This window comes from Dipodomys spectabilis, unplaced genomic scaffold (assembly GCF_019054845.1).
Source record: "Dipodomys spectabilis isolate Male_0828 unplaced genomic scaffold, ASM1905484v1 ptg000532l, whole genome shotgun sequence".
Lineage (NCBI taxonomy): Eukaryota > Metazoa > Chordata > Mammalia > Rodentia > Heteromyidae > Dipodomys > Dipodomys spectabilis.
The window spans coordinates 1,934,674-1,947,700 of record NW_024871209.1 but is presented as its reverse complement, the minus strand read 5'-3'; the positions used below and the strand labels follow the sequence as shown (position 1 = coordinate 1,947,700).

Sequence of the window (13,027 nt, the reverse complement as noted above, 5' to 3'; positions counted from 1 at the left end):
TTGTGCTCCATCTTGAATCTCAGACCTTACTTAAGGAGTTGCTGTAGCCTATCCTTAGCTTCGCTTGGCGTAACCCCCTCCCTACTGCACCCCAAACAATTGTTTTCGGTCATTTACTGCTGCAATGAATTCCAAAGGTTTCAATAGGCATGCTGCTCCCCGAGAAGGCCCTGCCAGATATACTTTATTAGTCACTTGCGTTCTAAGTTGCTTCTTTGGACTCTTCCATAATTCATCATCAGGATACGAAACCCTAATGGTTCACTTTCGCATATCATAAAACTCCCAGACATAATAAATTTTTTGATTGAGGCCAAGTCTTATCCAATTTTGTCCAAAGTCTGTTTCTCTAATTACAGAACATTACACGGATGGTCTGCTCCTAAAATTGTGGACTTGCATGATTGTATTTCATAGATAAAGGGGAATGCCGACATTAGCACAAATTGGTTGGAAGCAAAAATGAAAACTAAATATTATTTTACTTACCCCTAACCATCCACAGAACTCGATGCTGTTGCCTGGGCCTCACAGCCACTGAAACTGAAACCCAGGGAAGCGGCACTGCAGCTCCAAGTGGTAGAGCGCTAGTCTTGAACAAAAGAACTCAGGGACAGTGCCCAGGCCCTGAATTCAAGACCCAGGACAGCCAAAAAAAAAGAACATTTAAGTAACTTGTCCATGGTCACTCAGGAAGTGACACAGATGGGCTTAGAACCCAACACAAATGATGTCAAAGCTGCTACCGCTACCATAGTGCATTACTGCTCCTTCTGTCAGAAGATGAATTCTTGCTTCTTATCTTGTTTCTCAACCCTTTGAAGTCTAGATGAGAATGCAAAAATCTCAGAGAAGCAAGGCAACTTAAATTTAGTTGTCCAGCTCATTATTCTTAGCAACGGAAGTAGATCACAAACTGCAAGAAACATAGAGCAGCTGGATATCTATATATATATATATATATATATATATATATATATATATATATATATATATATATATATATGCATGTAAGTCTCTACATTTTGCTTATGAAAGGATATGTAGCACACAATTTAAATTAATGGTGAAACCAGGTTCTGTTGGCTCTTGCTGCAATCTTAGCTACCCAGGAGGCTAAGATCTAAGGATCAGAGTTCAAAGCCAGCCTGTGTAGGAAAGTTCATGAGACTTATCTCCAATTGGCCAGCAAAAAGCCAGAAGTCAAGCTATGGCTCAAGTGGTAGAGTGCCATCCTTGAGCAAAACAACCTAAAGGACAGCACCCAGGCCTTCAGTTCAAGTCCTAGTACAGTATCAAAAAATAATAATAATTTGTGGAAGATATATACCCTTGATCATCATTCAGTGAACCCAATTAATTTTTTTTCTTTTGAGGTTGAATCTTGCTACAATAATCCAGGCTGACCTTGAACTGTGATCTTCCAGCCTTGGTCTTCCAAATGCAGAGACTACACCACTCTTGGCTCAAGCCAGTCAGTCTTTCAGAATGTTTTTGATGAATTTTTGCCAAATCCTTGTATCTGTTGATACAATAACAAGCACAACTTCTGAGCTGAGCCGAACACTAGCAGCACATGTCTGAGTCTGGGAGCTCAGTAACAGGTCAGTAAATCATCCCAGAACCACAACCATACTTTCTCCATTTTCCCATTGTTCAAAACCAAATGGCTTCAGGCGCCACACACTTCCACACTGACCTTAGAAACATTTTCTTTATAAAACTGTCTTCAGTGTGGACAAGCCACAAAACAAGTAAAACTCTGATGTGTAGATTGCCAGTTCCCATGGTGTACATACGCTCAGCATGCAACGTGCTCATGAATATGAACTCGGGAAGAAATGCCAGTTCATCGTACAACAATGTTTGAGACAAAATGCCCAGCATGGATACCAGAGGGGTGGCTATCCTCAGCTAATGGTGCATTTACATTACTGATCTTCAATGGTGGCTGTATTTAACAACCAGGTCCTCCAACGCGTCACCAACAGGCTACCTCCAAGAAGCTTGCTCACCTAACATTGCGAAGTTCATTTCTCCCTGGCAAATTGTGCAGGGCAGTGTCAACCCAAGATCCATCAGGCAGGCAGACATGCTGTGCCCACCTTTGGCATCCACAACCCCAAAGCCCTGAACTTCCCCGCCTGACAGATCTGAAGACGGAAAAGCAAAAGCCACGTCTCCCCAGAGAGGTCGACAGTGAAGACTCTGGCCACCAGAGGGCACACCTGCCAGTCTCCTCCACAGGAAATGGTCGGAAGAGACTGAGCAACCACTTGGTCCTCTCATTGGACAGACAGGAAACATTGCATTTCAGACTGTGTACTTAATTAAGAGTGCAAACATACATTGCCTCTAATTTTCCATTAAGTAATAATAATAATCAACAGCAACAACTGTAACTGCAGGGGTGCCTTAAGATCCATGGCTTAAATTGCTTTAACTCATTTACTCAACACACTGCTTGCCATGAAGTGCACAAAGTCCCTCCCGCCTTTCTTGCTGAGTACATACTGCTCACTCCTTTCTCAGCCTATGATGGAGTATAAGCATCTATGTACAGGCCTGTTAGTCCACCAATTAAAGAATTAAAATGCAGGAGAGTGCTGTAAACAGACAAAGCAAGTTTGTGTGAAGGCAAAAAAGAAAAGAGTGAATGGACTTCCCACGGGGAGGGGCCTGGGAGCTCAGGGCTAAGTCAATGAATAAGAGAGAGAAAGATGGCTTTTCTAAATCACAGCCACCAAAGCGAGGTGAAGAGGTATGTCTAAAAATAAACAAATACCATGTTCCCTGTGGAACTGCCAGGAGTCAGTCTCCCCTATAGAATGGGGGTTTTTTCCTCCAAAGAGAGGGGGGAAATAGATGTAGTAGTAGCCACAAAAAAAAAAAAAAAAAAAAAAGCTATTCAGGAGAAAACTCTTAGGGGAGGAACACGAAGGTGCAATCTCTATGCCTCTGATCATAAAATAATATGGGTCGAAATGAACTCCAGGAAATGGAAATGAGATATTTTTTCTTTTTCTTTTTGAGAGCTCTTGGAGAGCCAAGGCTAATTTCACAAGGAATGTCATCAAGTTAGGCATCAGAAATCTTCCCCATGAAGCTCTTTTAAGTTGATGAAATAAACAATCAAATGAGGGGGAAATAACGGTCTGGCTTTTAATTTGGTGCCTGAAGCAACATCCTGTAATCTAAGCTTGTTGTAATGTCCTTGAGATGGCCAAAGATGTACCCGTAGCGCGACTAGTGGTGTGAAAGCACACTGGGATCATTTATGGTTTGGATTTTGATCACATTGGGACATCTGTTACCTCTGCTTGGAGTCTTTTCCGTGTGTGCTAATACCAGGATTTGAACTCAGGGCCTGGCTGTCTTGTGCAGCAAACTGGGCCAGGATTCGGGTGAGGTGTCACACTCCTGTCACAAGAGTCAGAGCCTCCCTGGGATGTCTCCCACAGACCCACAGAATAACTCACCACAGCCGTCTCTACAGATGAGCAACGCTGCGCCCTCCTCCAGGGGGCTTTCTCTGACACGCCATCCTAACTCAGCTCTTCTCCCTGGCCCTCCGTACCTGAGATTCATTCCCAGGGCTTTCCTGCTGTTTGCAGTCACGTCCATGAGCTCAAGTATGCACCTGTCAGTGTCAGGAGCAGTGGCAATCACCTTTACCATGGCGCCCAGAACCTAGAATGTAGCCTGTGGACAGACCAGTGCTGAGCTCGGTGAGGTGCCTTCTCCCACTGGACGTTCTGGCCTCTGCACCTGGTCCCCAGCTTAGCTCAGAGGAGCAGCTCTATCCTTACCTTTGAATTGGATTGAATTGTGGGTATAAAACTACCTAGAAGAGAGAGCAATCTGTGGTGCCTCCCGCTCTGGCTTTTCTAGGGATAGCTGGTTCTGAGAACTCATTCTATATCATCCATTTCTTAGCTCATGCTCATCCGTTAAACAAAGGTGTTGGGTGCTGGTATTTTTTTTAATTCTTTGATGTTGTTTTCTCTCCTGCTTAGAAGTAACTTCATAAGGGGCTAAGCAGAAAATGGGACTGATTATAGACAAGTATATAAAATCAAAATACTAAAGTTAAATTATATTAAATATAATTAGTGTCTGGTCACTATAGCTCACTCATTGTGTCTTAATCGATTCTTTCCCTCATTAATTATTACATAGACAGTGTTAATTATTATGGTTAAATACAGGAACATCAACCCTCAACAAGGCCCAGTGGCTAGGAGAGTCACACCACCCCAGTGAATTCCTTATTCTTCCAGTTACTAGCTAGGCCCCTGTCGGTGAAGTGCTTACTTCTCCATATCTCAGGTTCTTCATTAGCACAATGAAGGGGAAGTTTAATAAAACCCCAGAAGTCAGCTGTGTAGGACCATGCTGGGTTCTGTGTGAAAACCCAAGTCATTTTCACAGAACCTTATATAAGAATAACATCCAATGACACTTCCCATATTCACTGGTGACCTCTCTTTTATGTTTTAGGAGACAGACCCACAAAAGGAAACAAGGTAAGAATTAGTCAGATTTTTTTTCTATTTGTAAACCAAAATTCACCCTTGGTGCTCCTTCCCAAAGAGAAATATACTTAATTTTGGATTTTCTTTCCTTTGATCAGATTCCTTTACCACCTCCTCGGTAAGACAATCAACATCGTATTTTCTTTTTATATTGTGCTTGGATAAGATGTGCCCGTGCTTGAAAAGAAGACATGTGGTATCGGAAAAACTTAACACAAGACTTCCTTCATCTGCTTGCTCATCCTCCCATCCACTGTCATCTAGTTGATATGCCTTCCCCTCCATTTCTACCTAAATGTGGGGTTTTTTCATTATTTTTCTGTTTCAATCATGAAGTACAGCTATAGGGAAAACATAGGAAGAGGTAGAGATAGAGATGATGGAGATAGATAGCTATGGCTGTAGATGGAGATATGTCCATATATATGAATCCGAATGTAAAAACTGGCTTAAAATTAAATCAAGGGACTTAGAACGCATGAATACATGTTCATGTAAGTGCATGCATTTATGTCCAAGACATACATGAATGCCAAGACACATATGGAGACGAGCGGCTACATCTGCTTGAGCTGGCCTCTTCCGTGGCTCTGTGAGCCTGCCGTCCCTCTTCCTTAGCCCTGACCACACATGGTGGTCCTTCAGCCCTTGCTCCTCTGGGAGAGAGCATCCCAAGCCCAGAACTGCATCTCCTTCCTGTCTTATGAGCCAAAGGCTGGAGGAAATGGGTGAGTGAGGCATTCATTGACTTCCAAACAGCTTCGTGTTTCTTTAGGGAGTGTTCAAAACTCAGATCTTCCATCCTGGGAGAAATTTTCCCAGGCTTCCTACAGCTAAAATCGTGGTGTCCTGAAAAGTGATATATTGACACCTGTAGTGAAAAGTGATGGTAAGGTGATGTATTGACACCTGTAGAGAACTGTGCCACACCCCAGAGGAAAGGACCCAGGACCAGGAGGGCAGTCGGGAGGGAGTGGAAGGAAGATGCTAAGGTTGGAGTCACCTGCTCTACAAAGCAGTGCCCTTCCGGGGGGGGGGGGGGGGCGGGGGCAAATTGGGGCTCTGAGGAGCAGCTGTGTAGAAGACCTGTTCTGGCCCCTCTGGGACTCTTTCCACAGGCCTCCCCTCACTCTCCCAAAGAAGTACCAGTCCTTACCCACAGCACCCCCTGAGACCCCAGTATCAGCCCTGGACAACTGCACACCTTGCCATACCTTTCCAGAAGCCCCAAGAGGCCCCAGGTGAGAGACTTAGCATTGCCACTGGTGACATGGCTGAGAGGTATGCCGGGAGGGGGGTGGCGGGAGGCTCTGTCCTCTGTGAAGCCCGCCATGGGGTGGGCCAGTTATCGCCGCAGGGAAAATAGTTTTACGGATCTATGGTTTTCGTCTGCACAGAAAATACCGCTTCTTTGTCCTATTGAAAGACTTGCTCACTTGAGGCCTGAATTAATGATGGCATAAAATGCTAAACGTCCACAGGCAATGCATCTAAAAGCCCAGAAGTGCTTCAGCCGGTCCCAGGACCAGTGCCCATCCCACCTCCCAGTCCCCAGGCTGCAGTGGGCACAATGCCACCTTTCCGTGTAAATGATCACTGATAAGCCTAAGCACGCCAACCCTTGGGTAGCAGGGCTGATGACGCGGCCAGTCTCTGTTCCCACGTGTGAGCAGCTGGCTCTAACCACGCAGCGTGGCTCACCTGAATGAGCAGTTCCTTTTTTCCCCCAAGAGAATTTGAATTTCCCGGTTACCTGATAGAAGAAGGCAGAGCAGAGCTCGGCAAACCTTCACGTCCTTGCCCAGGTGGAGTGGAGCTTCTGGCTGCCGTGTGCGGCCCGGGCCCAGCTAGTCAGGAACTTCCTCCCGCTGTCTGGCTCTTAAGCCCTGGTGGAGTTCAGTGGGAGATGTGTTCATCGCTGGTTCTGCCAGGGTCAGCAGCAGCGTCTCAAAGGCTGCAGTGCCACCTCTGCCCCTCCTGACGGTCTGGTGAATGTCCCTTGTCTTTTCACTCTCTTAGCCAACATGGACACCTGTCTTTTGAGATGATCTGTCTATCCTTTGTGTTGTGATGACCGCCCTCCCTGCTGGTCCTGCCTGAAATGTCGATTCTCCTTTGTCTGGAGTGGTAGATTTGGGGTCACGGTTCTCAGCTCGGGTGTCTTTGCCCTCCCTCCCTGCAAGGGCATAGTTAACCACGTGTGGACAGCTTTTGGACGTGGTAACAGGAGAGAGAGATGCCACAGGTTCCCAATGAAAAGAAGCCTGGACGCTTCCAGGCAAGCTACAGGGTGCAGGAGGGCCCAAACTTAGAAGGCTCATGGGCCCAGGTGAAAATGAAATCACCTTAGGAAAGCCTGTCCAAAACATATCAACTTTTCCCTAATCCGAGGATTTTTTTCCCCCTTGGTTGTTAAGAAAGGATGCCATTAATGTGAAGATTCAACGATTTCCAGAAAGTAGATCACAGCACGTATTTATAACTAATGGTGATTACTGCAGCTGGGATTATTGAATCCTTTTTGTTTGTGCTGTTCGTGCTAGGTATATCTAACCCTGGGTATTCTAACCCTGGCCCGCCCACCCCACAAAGAAAGACAACTCATTCACTGCCCAAACTCCCCAGCCCGCACCTGCTGGATTCATATTCTTTTCTTCTGCAGCTTCCAAAGGCAACAAATCAGATCAGATCAGGAATCACCAAAGTTGCTCTTTTTTTGTGTGTGTGCCAGTCCTAGGCCTTAAACTCGGGGCCTGGGCTCTGTCTCTGAGCTTCTTTTGCTCAAGGCTACCATCTGCCACTTGAACCACAGAGCCACTTTCAACTTTTCTGAGTAGTTTATTAGAGATAAGAGTCTCATGGGGACTTTTTTGCACAGACTGCCTTTGAACCTCAATCCTCATATCTCAGCCTCCCACGCAGCTAGGATTACAGGTATGAGCCACCAGTGACAGGCAGACAGTTTTTGTTTATTTTTTCTATTTGCTTGCTTTTTAATGTACGATCCAGGGTATCTGAATTGCACTCAGGTGGGAACTGAGACTTTTTAAAGCTCCACCAGGTGAATCTCATGGGCAGCCAAAGCTAAAACCAGAGGGTTTTTGTTTTTTTGTTGTTACTATTGTTTGAGATTTTTTTGTCAGTTGTGGGGCTTGAACTCAGCCTGGGCACTTTTGCTCAAGGCTAATGCTCTACCACTTGAGCCACAGCTCTGTTTCTGGGCCCAGAGTTTTAGGCCCCAGGTTCAAACTCCTGGGCCTCCTCCTATCAGGTCCAGCCATGCCTCCAGCTGCCACATAAAGAGATATGGGGAAGGGCAGAAAAGGGAGATTTGGTAACAGCAGAATATAGACATGAGCTGTAGGTTTAAATAAGAAAATAATTGGAGCAGGAGGTGAAAAGTGTTGGTCACTACACAACAGTCCTGGCCAGCGTGTGATCTGGTTGGCCATCAGAGAAGGGTTCTGTAATGCTATCTCAGGTAGAGACCAGTGTGGTGGAGATAAGCAAGTCACCGTGGCCTGGCATGCAGCCTGGCCTGTGCAGTCTGTGCTGTTCCCTTCCATGGCGGGGGGGGGGGGGGGGGGGGTCTCTCCTCTGTATGAAGAGATGATTCACCAGTTCTGGCCTTCATGGATTCAAAGGTAATAGCAAAACAATTGCCAAGGCACCAATTCAAAGCAAGAACACAGATACTCAGTGGAGGCCCACATGCCAAGCACTCTTGCTTTAGTTCGTTCATGGACCCAGTCTGTGCTTTCCAGCCAAGTCTACTTCTAAGTAACTGTTAGGTATGGCATAAGGAACCCAGAGGAAGAGGGTTCTAGGAATCTGTGACCAAGGCCCAGTGTTGGATACAGGGCTTCCTCCATCACCCAAGTCCCTCTGCAGCTGGACACATCACTTTTCCACACTTCCACCGAGCGTCGCTGCCATGTTGATGTCTTATATCACTGGGTTCCCACAGTTGTAATTTACATTGTTTTAATCGCTTTTAGAGGTGGTAAGAATCAGGCTGATTCTCTTCGCCACAAAAATCTCCAAAGAGTAATTATATCTTATTTATGGACTCATTTTAGTAGCCATGTAAAGCATGGTTTTCTTAGGCCCAGGTCTCATGGATGGCACGCCAGCACTCAGTTATTAATACTTCCCATCCACTTTGAACGTAAGGTCATGGACATTGAGAGAAGATAAACAACCCAAAGTCACTGAGGAAATAAACCAAGCACAGCCCAGTAAGAGATATCAGAAATACCACCATGAAGGGGAGTTCTGCTATAGGCAGACAGTTATGTTTTCAACTTCATTATATTTGTGTGTTTGTGTGTGTGCATGTACCCACCAGTCCTGGGGCTTGAACCCAGGGCCTATGCACCGCGCCTGAACTTCTTTTGCTCAAAGCTAGCATTTTATCACTTGAGCCACAGTGCCACTTCCAACTTTTCCTGCCCAGGCTGGCTTTGAACCACAATTCTCTGATGTCAGCCTACTGAGTAGCTAGGATTACAGGTGTGAGCCACCAGCACCCAGCTTTAACTTCATTTTAAACGGGGCTTTGATGGATAGACACCATGACTGACGACCCAGCTCACACTGATCTTGAAAATCTGCAGCATCTGGATTAGGTCCTTTATCCCGATGTTCTCAAGGAGCAAGTCCACAGACACAAAGGAAGAAGTAAAATGGCAGATATGTATAGAAGAAAAAAATTAAGCAGAGTTCCTGCTACGGGGGAGGGGTCCCAAAAGAGGGTACCAGCTGGGGTGCCCTTAACAAGGATTAAAAAGGGGTTGCTATGGGAGAGCTTCATGACTCTCAAGATCATTGGACAGCCTGTGGACCTTCTCAGTTCCCTGACCCAATCAGAGGCCCTTGATGAGCTCTCCACATATCCTTTAGCTCCTATGACAGGGCGCCCATTCCCAGACACACCTCTGGGGACCAGTCAGTCCATGGCTCACCTGTAAGTCTTCCTAGCAATGGGCCATGATGTGCCAAGGGGCCCACATGCACAACTGCTCAAGGTCAGGGGGACAAGATGTCCAGGGTCTGCGCACGTGGGCCTGCTGGAGGTGAAGCTGTGTGGGGAGCAGCTTGTCCAGGCTCTCTTTGGCTCGCAACATGTACATAGCCAGGTGAAGGCATTGCTCCAAAAACAGAACATTAGAGCTCCAGACATCTGCAGTGACCACACAGAATAGTGCTCCCTCCCTTTCTAATAGATGTTCCAGAAGGCACTACGGCCCGACCGCCTCCTCTGGCCGAGGACAGTGATGTATGGGAGCTTTCAAGGACATCCACTGTGAGCAGCAGACAGCTGCCCCGCTGACATGGTGACAATGATGACAATGGTGCGGTTCGTCCTGGGTGGTAGTCCTGGCTTCAGCCATTGTCTTCCAGTCCTCATTTGTCTCTGCTGGCTGTGCCATTCTCTTTGAAAGCTAAGTCTTGGCATCGTTGGTTTAAAGCACTTCAGTTAAGAAAGTGGCATTTAAATCATTCACTGGCTGCTCAAAACCTTGAATTTTGAAGCGTGCTGGGTTGGATATTCTCAGCTATGTATGTACCACGATATTCACGGTTTTTAGAACATCCAGGCACTGATTTTATGCTCATTTTTCTTACTTAAATAAATCCACTTAAAAGAAAGACATAGCCATAAGTAACTGTGGCATTAGCAGTTTCAATTCCAAACCTGAAACTTGGGGGAATTTCTCTCAGTTAAAAGAAAAAGTATTAGGCAGGTGTCTAGGACCCTCTAACTACCACACTGAGACTCTCTCCTTGACATAACCTGCAAGAGAACTAAAAAGGGAATCCTTTTACCATACTGGCCCCCTTCAGCAGACAGAACATAAACCACCTGACAAAAACACACACTCCACACGGCAAAGTAGGCTGGCAGGGGGGAGAACAGGCCATCAGCACACAAGAAGACCTTGCCCTGACTCTGTACAGAAGACTTCTCTGAATCTCCCACGTTCTAGTTTAAAATGGAGGGCCATCTTCCATTGCTGGCAGAAGTAGGAGAATCAAGGTTCTAGGACTGACTGGGGAAAATCTAGGGATCCTGTCTGAAAGAAAGAAACAAAAGCAAAAATGGACTAGAGGCAAGGCTTGAATGACAGGCATTTGCCTGATAAGTTCTGAGGCCCTGAGTTCAAACCCCAATACCACCCAAAACATTGATTTACTGAAGTAATGAATTTCAAAAACAACCTTTTCTGAAGCCACAAATTTCAAACTATAAAGAGACACAGGTTAGAGACAAGTATGCAACACTCCACTACATGCACTTCATGGCATGAAATCCATCATAATTGAACATATTTGATTCTGACACAGTAGGTTTCAATCCTAGTAAGCAAAGCAACCTTTAACAATTTTTGTGAACCTAGTTAATTACACAGACACACACACACACACACACACACACACACACGTATATGTATATGTGGGAAATAATCTAGTTCTGTAACCCAGATCAAACCCTCTACAAATGGAGTTGAACAAGTCTTGACTTTTGAAAAGTAATATAAGAAGTCTAAAATCAGTTCTGTATTTTAAACTGAAACCACATAACTCATCCATCACTACCCTTGATAACATTAAAAACCCTGAGCTTAGTCTCTGTTTAAGGGCAAGACAATCAATAATATGGGTGTTTGTTCTACTTCATTACCTCTAATTATATCTCTTTACCTTCTGCAAGCCCAGCTTAAAGGGAAGGATGCAAAGAAGCCAGTATCTACCCAGCTAAACTCTCCTTCATAACTGAAGGCCAAATAAAAACCTTCCATAGCAAAGAAAAATTGAAACAATACATCTCCACCAAACCAGCCCTACAAAAGATTCTTAAAGATGTCCTACACATAGAAAACCAACAAGACCGCAACAAAGGCCAAGAAACTGCACCCAAACTGAGAATCCAAGAACCATAGGAAGAACCCAGTTTTCGCAGCCCCCAAGAAGGTGGATAACATGGCAGGAACTCCCAAATACCTCTCAGTCCTATCTCTTAACGTTAACGGACTGAACTCTCCAATTAAGCGACATAGACTGTCTAGTTGGATTAAAAAACAAGACCCTTCTATCTGCTGCCTTCAGGAGTCACATCTTGCCCGTAAAAACAAACACATTTTCAATGTTAAAGGCTGGAACAAAATCTACCAAGCAAACGGCCCCCATAAGCAGGCGGGAGTTGCAGTCTTAATATCAGATAAAATAGACTTCAAATTAAAATTCGTGAGAAGAGATAAAGAAGGTCGCTACATACTAATTAAAGGATCTCTCCTTCAGGAGGATATTACAATTCTAAATATCTATTCGCCAAACAATGGAGCACCCAAATTTATCAGAGAAACACTACTTTCCCTCAAATCCCATATAGATCCAAAGACATTAATTGTTGGGGATTTTAACACCCCACTCTCCCCACTAGATAGATCAACTTGGCAAAAACTCAACAGAGAAACCGCAGATCTAAACAGCTGCATAGATCAACTAGACTTAACAGACATCTACCGAACATTTCACCCAGCAGCATCAGAATACACGTTTTTCTCAGCAGCACATGGAACGTTTTCTAAAATAGACCACATTTTAGGCCACAAAGCAAACTTGTCTAAATTCAGAAACATTGAAGTTATACCTTGCATTCTCTCTGACCACAAGGGAATAAAATTAGAACTCAACACCAAAAGCCACCAAAGAAAGTGCAGTATCACATGGAGGCTGAACAACACACTGCTGAATCAAGAGTGGGTCATGGAAGAGATTAGAAAGGAAATTCAAATGTTCATGCTATTCAACAAAAATGAACACACAAATTACCAGCTCCTCTGGGACACAGCAAAGGCAGTACTCAGAGGCAAGTTTATAGCTCTGAGCTCCTACATCAACAAATTGGAGAGATCTGAAACTAGCAATTTAATGACACATCTAAACCTCCTTGAAAAAGAGCAGCAAGATAAACCCCAATCCAGTAGACGGAAAGAAATAATCAAAATTAAATCAGAATTAAATGAATTAGAATCCAAAAAAACTATAGAAAGAATCAACAAAACAAAGAGTTGGTTCTTCGAAAAACTTAACAAAATTGACAGACCCTTAGCAAATCTTATCAGAAAAAGAAGAGAACACACCCAAATTAATAAACTCAGAGATGAGAATGGAAACATCACCACGGAAACAACCAAGATTCAGAACATTATAAGGGAATACTTCTCAAAACTTTATGCTAATAAGTTTGAGAACTTGACAGAAATGGACCATTTCCTAGCAAATATTGACATGCCAAAACTAAACCAAGATGAGTTAAACCAGCTTAACAGGCCCATATCAAGCATTGAAATAGAAACAGCAATAAGAGACCTCCCAGCTAAGAAAAGTCCAGGACCAGATGGTTTTACAGCGGAATTTTACAAGGCCTTCAAAGCAGAGCTCACACCAATACTCCTCCAACTCTTCAATGAAATTGAAAGAGAAAG

General features: G+C 44.6%; 1 protein-coding gene across 1 annotated transcript in view; it reads left to right on the top strand.

Moving 5' to 3' along the window:
• Positions 1–13,027, top strand: part of Clnk (cytokine dependent hematopoietic cell linker) — a 127,210-nt gene that overhangs the window by 91,405 nt on the left and 22,778 nt on the right. The window contains exons 9-10 of the mRNA XM_042670301.1: positions 4,634–4,653; positions 5,654–5,776. Coding sequence (XP_042526235.1) covers positions 4,634–4,653; positions 5,654–5,776 — 143 coding nt within the window. The remainder of the gene's footprint in view (positions 1–4,633; positions 4,654–5,653; positions 5,777–13,027) is intronic.